The sequence below is a fragment of the Sinocyclocheilus grahami genome, unplaced genomic scaffold (genome assembly GCF_001515645.1).
Source record: "Sinocyclocheilus grahami isolate Dianchi unplaced genomic scaffold, SAMN03320097.WGS_v1.1 scaffold843.1, whole genome shotgun sequence".
Taxonomy (NCBI): Eukaryota; Metazoa; Chordata; class Actinopteri; order Cypriniformes; family Cyprinidae; genus Sinocyclocheilus; species Sinocyclocheilus grahami.
The window spans coordinates 120,880-136,723 of NW_015506022.1; the positions used below are offsets into that span (position 1 = coordinate 120,880).

At 36.6% G+C, this 15,844-nt stretch overlaps 2 protein-coding genes across 4 annotated transcripts; one reads left to right on the forward strand and one right to left on the reverse strand.

Annotated features, from left to right (window-relative positions):
* Positions 1-89: 89 nt before the first annotated feature.
* On the reverse strand, positions 90-6,512 carry irf7 (interferon regulatory factor 7). 3 transcript variants are annotated; one of them, XM_016247560.1, is made up of 9 exons: positions 6,442-6,512; positions 5,774-5,933; positions 5,357-5,525; positions 5,187-5,278; positions 4,997-5,045; positions 3,327-3,461; positions 2,254-2,643; positions 816-931; positions 90-731 (listed from the first exon to the last, which is right to left on the reverse strand). In XM_016247560.1, the coding sequence occupies exons 1-9, from the start codon at positions 6,456-6,458 to the stop codon at positions 585-587; spliced, it is 1,275 nt and encodes a 424-aa protein (XP_016103046.1). In that variant the 5' UTR covers positions 6,459-6,512; the 3' UTR covers positions 90-584. The 3 variants fall into 3 exon arrangements, with proteins under 3 accessions (XP_016103046.1, XP_016103045.1, XP_016103047.1); XM_016247559.1 differs by having other exon boundaries at positions 4,997-5,048; XM_016247561.1 differs by lacking the exons at positions 4,997-5,045; positions 5,187-5,278.
* An 8,116-nt stretch (positions 6,513-14,628) lies between these two features.
* LOC107562830 (achaete-scute homolog 1b-like) lies at positions 14,629-15,213 on the forward strand. The gene has a single exon (XM_016247563.1). The coding sequence runs from the start codon at positions 14,689-14,691 to the stop codon at positions 15,211-15,213; it is 525 nt and encodes a 174-aa protein (XP_016103049.1). The 5' UTR covers positions 14,629-14,688.
* The last annotated feature ends 631 nt before the right edge of the window (positions 15,214-15,844 follow it).

Here is a 15,844-nt window from a genome sequence, read left to right on the forward strand (position 1 = left end):
ACACAAGTGTGTCTGTATTTAAAAGTATTACGTTGTATATTAATAACAAAATATTTCATTTTGTAAATGTTTATTAGGTTTTATATGCATAACATTTTTATACATAGTCCATCTTTAGGTGTTGGCATCAGCATCATTTAATAAAACAACACCCATAACAAGCAAACAGTAGTTTTTAAATAATAGTACATTTAATGATACCAAACTTTCTAGATAACACATTCATGAAGCAACAAACGAGAAGTGATACAAGTGCAGCCCTTTGGGCGAAAGGTGAAAGATTCTTCACTAGAAGACAGGATATTAAAATGAGGCTCTAGCTCTCATTAGAAAATAAAAAGACAATGTTTCGGTTAATTTGAATAATACAGTTTCATGGAGATGGCTATTAAACCGGTAGAGCGACCAGCAATGGATTCAGAGCAATTACAAGACCTTTGAATGCCCCACGGAAATCACCTCGGGAAAGTTCTGTTAGTTTGCATTGTGCTGAAGTATAACAGTAACAAAATGTAATTCTCTCTCTCTCTCTCTCTTATATAAAGGAATGTTAGCTGGCTGATTTCATGGTGAAAACAACTGCTTTAGGCCACTGAAGGCAGACCCAAAGAATTTATAAGGTCAAAAAGGCTGTTGTGGGAGATCTGCAAGCTAATGTTTTCATTGCGAAGAGAGGACGCTCCCTCCATTTGAGCTCTCTCATGAAATTCACGGCAAATCAGAGGTACAACCTGTGGAGATGGAATAGATACGTTATAATGAAGCGCAAACAAAACGACTCAAAATGTGTTGCTGTTTTTGTTTGCGATATTTACTTTGACAGTGATCAGTTTCCTCTCCAGTGGTCTTCCATCCGGAAGCTTCTCTCCGAAGCACAGGTAGATGGTGTAATCTGGAGAACCCCGTCTGTTCTCTTTAAAATCCATCAGATCTGGAAAAAATGTATATCTGAATCAGAATGGAAACACGCATCACATTACAGCTAGGGTTGTTCTGGGCTATTTTTAACTGAACGTCAGGACAGCATTTATAACATGCTTTCCGTTACAACAGAAAAGTTTGTAAAAACAAAGGAAAAACACTTGCACTTACAATGGAACTCAATGAGTAAAGTCTACATGAGACTTTAAAAGCATGAATTTGAAGCTTGTTAAACATTTGGTAAACAATTGTCACATTTTCCATAAATTAAAAAAAAATGCATGGAAATAAATGAATTCCCACCCAATAACTGGTAACAGAGTTGAAGGTTAGGCAGTCAATCCTGCAATTTGTGAAAATGCTGAAAAATTGGAATGGGATATATATGTGTGTGTATTTTTTTTTACTTGTCTTCCCGCCATGCTAAAGTGGAACAATCATGGTAACAGGGTTGCAAATGTAAGGGTTTTTTTCCTTTCAATTTGTCAGTGAAAGGAGTTACAATTATTTTACATTTATATATTATATTATACATTTATGTAAGGATTAAGTTTAATAATTTTTAATGGCAATCTGAGTAACAGGGTTGCATACAAGTTTTTCACATATATTAATTTGTCACTCATTAGGTTTTAGCTAAGTCTGGTTTTGTAGTTAGTGATAAACATGTTTTCCATAAATTAAAGAAAAATATTTATTTTTCCCCAAAATGTCTAGTATAACAGGGTTGAAAGCTAAGTAGTCAATTCTGCAATCTGTGAAAAAGTTGGGGGGAAAAAACGGAATTATATTTTTTACTTGTCTTCTTGCCATGCTGTAGAAAGGGCCCAATGATGTCACTTCCTAAATGTCACAATTTTAGCAAATATTTTGTTTTTGTAATGGGGAACAATCATGGTAACAGGGTTGCAAATGTAGGTTTTTTTTTTGTTTGTTTGTTTGTTTGTTTTTTTTTACAAATTGTCAGTGAAAGGAAGTGTTTAACAGTTATTTTAAATTATTTTATTATACATTTTATATTTTATAATATAAAATTAATTTCAAAATAATGCCAAATTGAGTAACAGGGTTGCATACAGTGCTTTCCCATAAATAAATCTGTCACTCAGAAGGTGTTAGCTAGTTTGGGACCAAATGCTTTTTTAGTTAGTGATTAATGTATTTTCCATAAATTTATTTACTATGGTAACAGGGTTGAAGGATGCTGCAATTTGTGAAAAATTGAAGAAAACAATGTTTTTTTTTTAATTGTCTTTTTGCCATGGTGTAGAAAAGGGCCCAATGATGTCACTTCCTGCATGTCAAAAATTATTATTTTCTCATCATTCATACCTCTTATGTACTTATCAAAGCTGAACAGAAGCTCTCTGGTGTTCTGATGCAGTTTTCTAGGCTCTGGGTTCTGGATCTCAGACGGGTCGCTGGTGCTGACGAAGACTTTACACTTGTCCTGACGGAAGCCGTAGATGCCATATTGGTTTACCTCCAGCTGCAGGCCTCTCTGAATGCTGTCCAGTATGCGTTTAGTGAACTGGATCTGTTTTTGGTCGATCAGACCCTCAGTGGATGGGAAGCGGATTGGCTGACCTCTCAGCTCAGATGGGTCGCACTGGTAGTGAAACTGAACGAGTGGTGAACACAGGCGAGTTTTCAAAACTTCTGTTCTTCTGTAGTTGATCGAGATCTCCAGGTCACAGAGAGCTGGAAGGTTCAATTGCTGCACTAGAAGTAACATTTTAGGACATGGATAGTTTTAAAAAATCATTCCAAATTTAAAAGAAAGGCACAGTCCACGCTACAACTATAACGATAACAGCACAGAGAAATAATATAATTGGAATCTTTTTTTCACAGCTTTTCCAGCTGATGAACAATAAAAACACTGACAGCCAATCAGAATCCATCCAACTAAAGAGCTTGAGCATTTAAAGAGGTATACAACAAAACTGCAGTGCATGCTTAATTTAAACAATGTTATTAGGTGTCGATGTGGACGCTAATATAGATATCGTTATAGTTATCGTTCTTGATGTGAGAATGATACAGCCTTTGGAAATGCCACATTACATACGCAATGTTCTCGATACAGACAACGTCAGTGTTTCAAAGACAACCGAAACCTTTGCATGGCTATTCGTAACTATTTTATGTTTTAGCGAATTTGTGGCAGGTTTATGAAATCATAAGATCTGATTTGTATGTTTTCGTACAATCTGCTTACAGCCTTCTGATTGTTATGTCAAAAGTATTCTTCGTTTTTATATGCGTACAGTCAAATGTGTAGCCTTTCAAAGTATTGGAAGCCATTTGATAGCATGCGCGACGCACTCTAGAAAGCTTCTTTGTCCAGTGTCTGCGCTATTTTTTTCCATAAGTTATGGCCGAAAAAACAACAACTTTGTTACCTGTAGTGTAGAGTTGCTGGTCTTGGAGAGGTGTGTTATTCTGAAAGGATTGAACATCTGAGTAGGGAGTCTCATAGTAGTTGCTTGAGGTGGTCGGAATGATTTGTTGGGAAAAGGTTTCCCATGGTTGGGATTCTGTGAATAGAAATTATATTGTATATTGGTATATTGCAAATATGCCAAAACAAGAGCCAATCCATCTATCTCTCTTCCTGCTGTTGAACAAAACTTGTTAATATAATGTTGTGTAATTTGAGTGGTCTTTGCATGTGCAGAGTGTTAGTTGCCATGGTGTTGCTAAAGTTTTCTGGTTGGTTATGGTTTTTAGAGTGCTGCCATATGGGTACTTTGGTTCCTGTGTGGATTTGAAAGGTGTGGTCACCGGTTTTTGTTGGTCAACGAATTCGCGTGAACTTCAACACAAGCGAATGCACAGATTCCTATTGAAACAACTGGGTTTCCCCTGCAATTTAAAAAAATATATATTAGCACTATCACGATAAAGTGATATCATTTTAAAAATTATTCTACATTTAAAAGAATAGTAGAGGTGACACCACAACTATAACAATACCGTCACAGAGGAACGGTATTATCGGAATAATTATTAGGGTGGGGGGGGGGGGGTCGGTTTCACTTTTTTTGAAAATTCCAGATTGTGGGGATTCATAGTTAAATGACTGGATTTCAACCATGAAAATTTTTAATATTTCTATAACGAAGTAGTTTTAAAACTCATTCTAAATTTAAAAGAATAGTAGGTGACACCACAACCATAACAATACCGTCCGTCACAGAGGAACGATATTATTGGAATCATTTTCATAACAATTTTGTTTTCAGCTGATGAAGCTTAGGAACTTATTTGAAAGGTGTGGTCACCGGTTTTTGTTGGTCAACGAATTCGCGTGAACTTCAACACAAGCGAATGCACAGATTCCTATTGAAACAACTGGGTTTCCCCTGCAATTTAAAAAAATATATATTAGCACTATCACGATAAAGTCATTTTAAAAATTATTCTACATTTAAAAGAATAGTAGAGGTGACACCACAACTATAACAATACCGTCACAGAGGAACGGTATTATCGGAATAATTATTAGGGTGGGGGGGGGTTCAGTTTCACTTTTTTTGAAAATTCCAGATTGTGTGGATTCATAGTGAAATGACTGGATTTCAACCATGAAAATTTTTAATATTTCTATAACGAAGTAGTTTTAAAACTCATTCTAAATTTAAAAGAATAGTAGGTGACACCACAACCATAACAATACCGTCCGTCACAGAGGAACGATATTATTGGAATCATTTTCATAACAATTTTGTTTTCAGCTGATGAAGCTTAGGAACTTTTTCAGCTTTGCGCAAAATTCTTGATCGTGGGGATTGAATGATGCAAATATTTTAAATATTGATGATATAATAATACAGTTTTAAGAACTGTCCTAAATTTAAAAGAATAGTAAAAATAAGCAGGAAAATTTCCACCCTCGCGCAAAATTCTCAATTCTGCGTAGGATAGTGCGGATTCTTAGTGAAACGACTGGATTTAACCTACGAAAATTCACAGGGCAACAGTAAATGTGACCACACCTTAAGATGTTGGTTGCAAAATCATGGTTTGTTTGAATCTCTACCCCTAAATATAGCCATCATAGTGATTCTACCTGCGTGTTGATGATTTAGATCCATTGTCTCCACCTGGCTGAGCAATTCCTGCTGCATTAGACATAATACATATTTAATATTATAACTTAATATTTTAAAATATTTTATATTTTTAAAAAATTATCATTCTTTTTACTACTGTATATACATATGATCATGTCAACAGCCAATCATAAATCTGGGCCTTACCTCCATTTCATCAGACATGTAATTAGCTGCACTGTAGAGATCAGTAATGAATGGAAGTTGATCTGGCTCTACACTCTGGATCTCTTGGTGGTCTGAAGAATGAGATTAGCCAGGGCTTTATAATCAACTCATTTTCCCATGACAAGTGCAGATTGAGCAGTTTAACTCACTTTGAGGACGGATGATGCGATAGACTTTGTGTTGGTCGTCCGGATCTTTGGAGTGATCCTCTAACATCTCAAAGTTTTTTAGACTATGAAGTGCACAACGGAAATTCGTCTTCCATTTCGCTTTGTCGTTATGGTGCTCGTTGATCTTCCCACTGACCACAGCCCATGCCTGTAAAACACCAGAATTGCAACACAGTCCATGTACATTTCAAGTTAGTATAATTAAAATGCATTGATGCATCAGGTGTGAATGACATGCAACATCAAACTTTAAGGTCAAAAGGGGCGGGGGCTTCCACTTCCATTTTTTGGGAATCCCGCCCTCTTTGAAGATCTCCTCCAGCTATATCCAGCATGAATCATTCATGCAGAAGTGAAACCATGCCAAAGATGATTGTGACGCAAGGATGAAGTTACCTTAAATATTTTAACATCGCCGTCCCCAAGGTCTCTTCGTGAGTTGTGTTTCCAGGGGATCCGAAATATGTCATTGCCTATCATGCACAATCCCTCATATTTCCCACTTTCCACCTGCTCTATGAGCCATGGGCCAAACTGAGGTTTGCCGATTGCACTTCTTGCGAAAAAACAAAACAATGGGTTTCAAAAAGATCCATCAGCCAGATAGCCACATAAATACGTCATCATATACTGTCATATGCACTAAAAACTTTCTTTCTTACATAAATTTTACATTCATGATCATGCTTTTACAGTATAGAAGTTTTTTTTTTATAAATAATAATTAAAAAATCAATTTTAATATTGATGTAAGATTAAATTACCACCACATCTGCATCTCAAAACCTAGTCAGCTATGCATAGTTGTGCATCATAAGCGACACACAGACATAGTCAAAAACACAGAATTTGTTCCATTGTTGAACTACGTACACATGCAGCAAACGGACGTTTATCCTTTGTTGGTTTGTTTTTTACTGCGACCCGGCGCGTCGCGTTTTTAATGCGGCGCGTCAGGTTCAAGCTCTACTTCTTGCGCTTCGTTCAGCGGCTTGTGTAAACGTGTCTTGGTTTTGAGACACAGCCTATATTTAATAATAATGATAATAATTTCATCATCTTACCCCTGCATCGCTGCCATGATTTCAGGTCCTGAAGCTGTTCCACTGCTTGGTAGTTTCCAGCGGTTTGGTGTTTCTCTTGTGTTTTATACACACTGAAGCGTCACAGACGCGTAACACAGAAGGAGGAGTGCTTTATCGTGTTCAATGAATCTCGAAAGCAAGCGTCGTTTTCGAAAATAAAAGCGACGTTCCATTAATTCGTCTTCTTGCATCGTCGCATCCGCTTTAAGGTAAAGGCTGCTGATGGAAGTAGTCTATTGTCCTTAAAATACATTTCTTGAGCAAATCAGAATGATTTCTGAAGATCCTGTGACACTGAAGACTCCAGTAATGATGCTGAAAATTCAGCTTTGCATCACAGAAATAAATTACATTGTAAAATATATGCAAATATAAATTTCAATTGTTATAATATTTCATAATATTGCTGTGAAAATGTGCCCAGTTTAAAAAAAGCCATGCTCTTAGTCTACAGCATTAATAGCCTGCGTTTTTGAAGAAGACCGTTTTAAAAATTCGATCATGGAAAGTTAAGAACGTGCTTATATAGCCATTTAACATTCAAAACAACATTTTTGTTACTTGTCCTGAATGTTACCTTGACTTAAGAGACTCAAAGGCCTTGTTTATTGTGATCGTAATAGCTTATCAAAAAGTATAGGGCCTACGTCAGCTGTTGTGTATGTTGTACTATAAAGGTAAAGAGGAAAGTCCTTGAACTACATAGCTTACAGCATGTCGTATAATTACCGCAATAAAGGTGCGTTCACATTTACAGTTGTTTGGCGAAATCCAGTCATTCCGGGAAAAATGGGCGCGAAAAACTTCCCCACGCAGATGTCGCTCGTGTTCAAGGCGTTCACGCGTATACATCGCTGTAAACGACAGAAATCTGCTTGTTTTTAAGGTGACTTCTGTGCGAAATGTGCTTGATACATCACACTGTTTACAGTAGACAATGGAACTGTTTTTGCACGGTAAATTTTGCTGAAATTTCGCTAAAATGACCGCACCTTAACACTCAGATTACAATGGAATTACTTTTATTACTACAATCCACCCTTCTGTGTAATCATGAGTTGTAAATCAGGCCACAGTGATTTACCTCAAGGCCTGCAGACAAATATGCTTCAAGCCTTGACTCATGTTAGTTTTACTCTGGTTATTATTTCCTCTTCTTCTTCTTCTTCTTCTTCTTCCAAGTAGGCAATGTTTTAAACCTAGTCAGTTAAGACTGTACTGTTAAAAAAAATTATAACATTCGGCCTAATTTCAATTAAATCGTTATGTTCACTCTGTTTGGGGCCAATTTCACAGCAAAACCAATGGGGCCCAAAACTCTCAATTTGGACCCCACTGGCCTTAACTGTATTAAGAAAACGACATCCATCGTTTTTTGTGTTCTATCCTGAAGGCCATACAGATTTGGATGCATTTCATGATAATGAATCAATTTTATTTTTGGGTGAACTATCCCTTTAAGTATATTTTTCATGCTGTTACACAGTCCTAGGAGACGGGCGTTAAATGTTAGTGATTGTAAATGCCTAGCAATAAATAAAGTGTAATCAAGTCTATACTCATTCAATAAACATCTAAATTCAAATTTCATCTTTATTTTATTGAACAACACTATGATTAAATTGGAATCATAAGTGACAAAAGTCAACCATATGAGTGGGATTGTGGTTATGAGACCGCAGTTTCAGTGCTATAAGATTTTTTGAACAGGTGTTTGAGTTTCTGCGCTCAATCTGTCCTTTATTTCTCACGGCAGCTGTACGAGAGGAACCTGAGAGAACCGTGACAGTGCTGTTATAAATGTTACACGTTCACTGCACTTTTCCCCTGAAGTTCGAGGTGCATGCGTCCGTTATTTAGCAGTGGAAAAAGGAAATGAATCTGAGGGTAACTGGAGCACTTCTCTCTGCAAACTCCTCTGAAAGAGCTTTCCTCCGGCGTGAGGTTGTTCCCCAATACCAAAGTCTCTTGACTCGATTCAGCTGACACGGGCCCTTGCCTAAAATCGAGCAATATCGTGTGTTTTCATTTCCCTTTTTTCGCGATTTCATGCAAAACAGAGAATGTTTTAGACACCTGTGGCTGCATGGAAATAAAAACCTAGGCCTATTCAGTACACCATTTCTGGAATCACATCTAGACAAAACTACAGCCAAACTCGTGCACCACTATCCCAACACTACTGTACTATTCCTGTCAATGTACATTTTAACAGATAAAAATGTGTCATATGATACCAGCGCTGCATAAAACTAATGTGGGATGTAGTTATGTTTTTGTTGAATCATTGAAGGTTTAATGGTTGCTTATCCATTACTGCCCTCTACTGGAGATTAAACCACTCCACACAATAACAACTAAACGTAGATGCATTGACTGCATGCTTCAAAACCTAAAGCTATTGTGTCAGTAAATTGAAAAAATATTTTCTCCATCAGTCAACCGTGGAAATATTTGTTAAACGAACTTCAGTTTTGTTCTACTTTTCTGTCGACACTGACTGCTTACTAAACTATAGCCTACACGCAGAGCTGATTACATGTAATCTGGATTACGTAATCAGATTCCAAAAATTAAGTACTTGTAATTAGAGTAAATTACATTTTAAAATACTCGTAACCAGACTACAGTTAGGCTACTTTTTTTTAATAGATTACATGATTACATATTCACAATAGCAATAAATTATTCATAATTGATTGATTCTCCCTAATTCCTCTTTTTCATCTTTGAAATGTTCCTTTCTAAAATAGCCTGCTGCTTATATACACTCAGAAAGTCCAGTTCTGTGGGCATTTACACAGAGATCAGTCATTAGTCATGTGGATGCACAGCATTTGACCGTTGGATTTACAAAAATCATTTGAGGTAGAAGTGTTTCAACGTTGCATCAACTACTGATGAACAGTCTTTTTAGTTGAATTATCAATCGGTAGGTCATTTAACCATGTATTATTGAAAAGCTTTTGTCTTTCAAAGTATGATTTACATGTAATACACACATTCCCAAACTTTTTTGTCATCTGAACCTATTTCACCTAATGTATTTACTTTAAAGGGGTGGTCAACCAGCCGTTTTCGAAGGCTTGAGTGTGTTTATGGGGGGCACTGTAACACGTGTTCATGCTTCGTTTTCAAAAAAATTGCATTGTTTTTCATATATTTTACAGCTGTTTCCATTCTCCTAAAAGCGGTCTGCTGACTTCCTGATTCTATGAAGCCCCTTCACTGTAAAAAATGATTGTGATTTTAACAGTAAAAGACTGTAAAAATGTTACAGTAAAAACCTGTTAATTGGTTATCAGTAACTTTCCATACTATATATGGTGAATAACTGTAATTACATTTAATGTAATTTTGCAGTAAAATACTGTTAAAATTACGTTTTTTGGAAGTGGAAAAAGTCATTGTATAATTTACAGTGAAAAACCGTAAATTGACACTCCCAGAATTCCCTGCATGACTCTTCATATTTGATGTTTTTTTCATTGAAATAACTATGTTTCTTCTTTGTTTTTTCTTATTAGTTGTGTACATTAGGGTTTTATCTTACATCTAATGTTGTTAAATGAATGTTTACTGCATTATTTCAGTATCATGCGTGTTACCATGATGGTGTTTAGTGTTTGTGTGAATGGCACTGTGCACCTTCTATATATATATATTATCAGTATTACAGTGGTTCAAAACAGATATTAGTACTTCAACATGCTGGTTTGTTAACGTTACATCAGTTAATGAAATATGTTTTTTTATTGTGAATTTAAGTTAAGTCTGTAAAACCTCAAATGTTGCTATCATATTTTTAACGGTGAAGTTCTGGTAACCGCAGCTGCCGGTATTTTACCGTAAATGTCACAGTTTAAAAAAAATTTTTTTTTTTATACAGATTCCTCAGAAATACACAATGGGCTCAGATTGGTCAGCTGGCCCAGTGTGTTGTGATTGTGTGCTCCCGGGGGCAGGGTTTATGTAAATGTTAGGGTTTGTGATATCACAAACCACGGAAGAAGCTCGTTGTAGTCCCTACCAGCCTTTAAAAAGCTAATTCTTTGCATTGAACTTTGCAGATGTCGTTTATGCTCAAAAAGGAACATTACACATTAACTAAAGTTTAAAAAGTGAAATCATAATCAATGACCCCTTGAAGTTCCCCCTAAGATTTTAAAATAAACATCTTAATAATTAAGTATTTGCGTGTTCACAGGTCTCTGACGTTGGTTAATGGTCATATGGCATGCAGGTAAACAAAATATTTCATTTTTTTAGTAAGTGTTTTAATTTGTTATTTTAAAATGATTTATTTTAATTTTACATGATTTATGATTTAATTAATTGTTAGCTCTTCATTAAACTCCCAAACCCCCTGCAGGCCAGTTCCTTTACGAACCCCAGTTTGGGAAACCTTGATGTAATATGTTTAATACACTTAATGTTGTTAATTACAATAAATGGAATATATGGTAACACTTTATTTTAAGGTGTCCTTGTTACACACGTTACATGTACTTACTATTTTAATAACAATAAATTATGCATAATTACATGCAAGTAACCATATAGTAAAGTGCATGTAGATAATTAATATTACCCATTACTTAAATGTATAATTACACTAACAAGGACACCTTAAAATAAAGTGTAACCCAATATATTTTCTGATTCTTTGGATTATTACATCAAGATTAAACTTTTTAAGTCAATGTGATAAAAGAGTTAGGACAAAAGTAATCTAAAAGTAGTCTGATTACATGACCTAAAATGTGTAATGTAATGCATTACGTTACGGACTACAATTTTTGTCATGTAATTTGAAATCAATAACGGATTACAATTTGTAAGTAATCGACCCAGCTCTGCCTATATCAGCAGGTAAACATTAACTGTCAAATTAAAGTCAATTCTGTACGACGCCGAAAAATAATTTGAATATTTATTTATACAGTGCATTTAATTGCGAAATGTTACATGTAAACTGAAAATTCACAGGTGCTTTTCCATTTTTGCATATTTCTTGCTTGTATATGTACTGAGCAGAAAATTGAAGAAAACTTTATGTACAATACACTGACTGTCTGTATGTCTTACTATCTGTTTCAATTCATTAACATTAGTTAATGCATCAGGTATCACAAACTAACAATTAACAACACCTATATATCAATATATATTGTTTTATATACTAATATATAATGTTAACTAATACAGTATTATTTTAACATTTCAAGTTGTATAGGGATTTTTTTTGTCTAAAACTTTGTATAATGCTTGTTCACAGTATATAACACTATACTATGAAAAGTGTGCATTAATGAGCAATACTACACAGATGCAAGCTCCTCACATTTCAGTGACAACACACTTTTTTGAGATCAAAATAGGTCACCTGTGAGATTTGCTTAGATCCAGTGAGAAAGTGTTTTTGTGATGGAGGGGGTCTCACAGGTGTAAATAAAGAACTGGGGCCGGTTGCATAAACTGTTTAGTCCTGAAAAATGTGTCATCTCATTTTTTCTTCAAGACTGGTCAACTTTTTAAATGCAGTTATGAAAAGGTAGATTAGTCTTATTTGTATTGGAAAAGTAAGACTGATTGGCAAAATAGTTGTGTGTCTTAACATGGTGGCTAAGTTAATGCAACTGCCCCCTTGTTGTTTCATTAAGTTTTATATAGTATTTTCTTCACTTCAAAAACTATGTCTAAAAAGGGTAATATTTTATGTATTTGAGGTCTGAGATGTGGGAACGGTGAAGAGAGAGAGAGGGCAAACATTTTGCATTTTCGGTCAGCATTGCTGTCTAATCAGCCAATATTGTCTTAAATAGCCTGCATATAGCACTTCATCGTTTATAACATGGGATTTTGACCAAATACATTCAATATTGATTTTTGTCAAATGTTGTGACAAGATATATATATATATATATATATATATAATTTAATTTATTTTTTTGGTGAAAAATTAGTTTTAGGACATATAAGGTAATAAAAAATATTTTAAAAATACCTTAAAGTAACTACAAATGAGCATGTAAATGAAATATCTTTCAAATAAGATCCGCGCAATGTTCTCACCTTTTTTTCCCCTTACCTGTTTGCATCTCTGAATACTATATTTATAATTAAACATTCAATTAAATGCTGTAAACATTGTGTTGTCCATTGTTAATTTAACTAATGCATTAACCAGCCGATCTCTATGAGAATGTGTTGGCGATATCTTTGTTGATGAATTACCACGATATGGAGCAAAAGACATTTCTAACAAGACTTTTGGAAAGTAATGCCACTCTTTACCACTAGAGAGAGGAGGATTCCACCAATACACCTGTTTTTATATTTCTGCTGCTCCAGCTATTATGTATTAATAAATACCAGCTAGTGGAGTGTTAGATGAGCAAATAAAACAGCAAACAGCCAGGTCTGCAGTACAGATTTTTTTTTTGACTCAATATGTACTCCGTTCACTTTCAAAATAAATAGATACAGTATTCAGAAATGGCTTTTTATTTATAGTGACACACTAATTGCAGGGCAGCAGGCTGCGTCTGTCTAAAGCGTTCAGTGGTGATCAGAGCACTTGGTACTAAACTAGAACGAATTTCAACATGTATTTCAAAATGGCCCTTTGTAAGTCGCAAAGAAATATTTTATCACGTGACTTTTTTTTTTAAATAAGCAAAAAACAAAGGTCTAAAACCACACTGATTTTTTTATAATTCTGTAAAAAAAAATAAAAAGTTATGTAAAATGAATAAGAAATATTAGTAACACTTTAGTATAGCGACCGATTCTCACTATTAACTAGTTGCTTATTAGCATGCCTATTATCAACATTTTGGCTGTTTATTAGTACTTATAATCAGTGTTGGGGTAATATATTACAAGTAACGCGAGTTACGTAATCAGATTACTTTTTTCAAGTAACTAGTAAAGTAACGGATTACTTTTTAATTTACAAGAGAATATCTGAGTTACTTTTTCAAATAAGTAACGCAAGTTACTTTTAAAGTAACTTTCCCCAACACTGCATATAAAGCACATGTTCAGCATGACCATATTCTACATCCCGAATCTTACCCAATGCCTGAACTTAACAACTAACTTACTAACCTTAACTACTAATACTACTAATACCTTAACTATTAATAAGCAGCAAATTAGGAGTTTGAGGCAAAAGTCAAAGTTAATGTATTGTTAATAGCGAGAATTGGACGTTAAAATAAAGTTTGACTGAATTATTTAAGATTCCTGGCTTAATCTTCTGCTAGCTCACTAGTCAAATGTAAGCAAATGAGTGAACTCGATCAGGCTTCCTTGCTCCTCGTGCAACTACAATCATCAGGTTTAGTCCAGGTTGAGTACTGATGTCAAATGCATGCATTTTCTTCCATATTTGTAATAAATCAAAGTCAACAACAGCATGTTCATTAGACTTTTGGGTTACACTTTATTTTAAGGTGTCCTAGTTACAGTGTAATTATGCATTTAAGTACTGAGTAATATTAATGAACTAGGTATACTTAGGGTTAGCATTAGGTTTAGGGTTACTTGCATGTAATTATGCATATAATGTCGGATATTGTTTTTATAATAGTAAGTGCAACGCGTCACAAGGACACCTTAAAATAAAGTGTTACCGACTTTTGGATCCCACTGTATTAGCCTACATTAATAATGAGTCCATGCTTTTTACATGCATTCTAATACATGTCCTATATCACATTTCTGCACGTTGGTATTTTTGTTTGCAAATCTGTGTTGGGTTTTTACCCTGCGCAAAAGTGGACAAATCTAAACCGAACCCTTTCAAAGACTCATTGTTATTTTCAAAAGCATCTATAAAGCCATTCGCCTTTTATTCTGCACATTTTGTGGTTTCTCATTCAGTTTAAATCCACCAATGGGCTTTGAGGATGCGGATATTGGGATGTAAATGAGCGCACCGCGCGTGCTGGCGCAGTGAAAGCGTCCGATTGTTTATTGAGCTCGCAGAGCCACGCGCCCGGCTCGCGGAGCGTCACCCGGCGGGCGGAGTCCCGCACAAGAAGCGTGCGTCTTCAAAGGGGGTGGGGTGTCCGACGCGTGTTGAAAAAGCTGAGAGCTGCCAAAGTTTGTAGCAGATGCGAGGGACCACAACACCACGCGAAGAGCGCAAGAGTCGTGCGTCGCTAGTTTTTTGACAGTGACACTGGATTTGTTGTTCGAAAAGATTTGCCAAAAAACATGGATGCTGCGCAAAGTGCATGCAACGCGTCCGTCAGCCTGCAAGATTGCGCGCAAACCAAGTCGAAGGTGCTGAAGAGACAGCGCTCGCGCTCGCCGGAGCTGTTGCGCTGCAAGCGGAGGCTCGCGTTTAACGGGCTGGGATACAGCATCCCGCAGCAGCAGCCCGTCGCGGTGGCGCGGCGCAACGAACGCGAGAGGAACCGCGTCAAACAGGTGAATATGGGATTCCAGACGCTGCGCCAGCACGTCCCCAACGGCGCGGCCAATAAGAAGATGAGCAAAGTGGAGACGCTCCGCTCCGCGGTGGAGTACATCCGCGCCTTGCAGCAGCTGTTGGACGAGCACGACGCGATTTCTGCCGCGTTCCAGTGCGGCGTTCCGTCACCGACGCTCTCCAACGCGTACTCGGCCGATCCTGAGTCGCCACACTCCTCCTATTCGTCCGATGAAGGGAGCTACGAGCACCTGAGCTCTGAAGACCAAGAGCTGCTGGACTTCACAACGTGGTTTGATCGCTACTGATGAGATTTTACGATCCTCACCCAAACGTTCCTTCACGTGTCTGCTGGAAAACCCAGATTATGGAACGTGGTTGCTGGTTTGTCACTGGTCCAAGATGATCTAGAAACCAGCTACTGTGTTCCAAACAAACCTGGACTCTTGCAAACTTCACAGATGCTGCCATGTTGATTTGACAGGCGGCAGTCTGGGACGCTGTGGCTTAGTGGTTAAGCTGGAAAAGGTTGTAGGACCAAGCTCCAGTGGGGCCGATGAATGTCACAGTACAATTGCGAAACAAGTCAAGACTGCTGGATGAACACATTTCATAAGTGCAATTGTGGGCATGATATAGCAGGTGTGAGCCACGTGCCTGTGTTTGGTGGGACACATCTGCTCCACCCCATTGGTTAGCTGACGAACTCTCTCGGTTGGAGTTTAAAAAAAATAAGGGAGTGATTTATGACAGTAATTATTCATCTGTTTATGGATTCTTCTATATCTTTTAGGGCACCAAAGAAAAATATACTCAGCATAAATCACCTACTAGTTGGGCTATTGTTTAATTTTGAAATATAGTTCATCTTCGCTGACCTTCACGGGGTCTGAAATGATGCGTCATTGTGTTTAATGCCAGGCCGACTTTAGTTTCTAA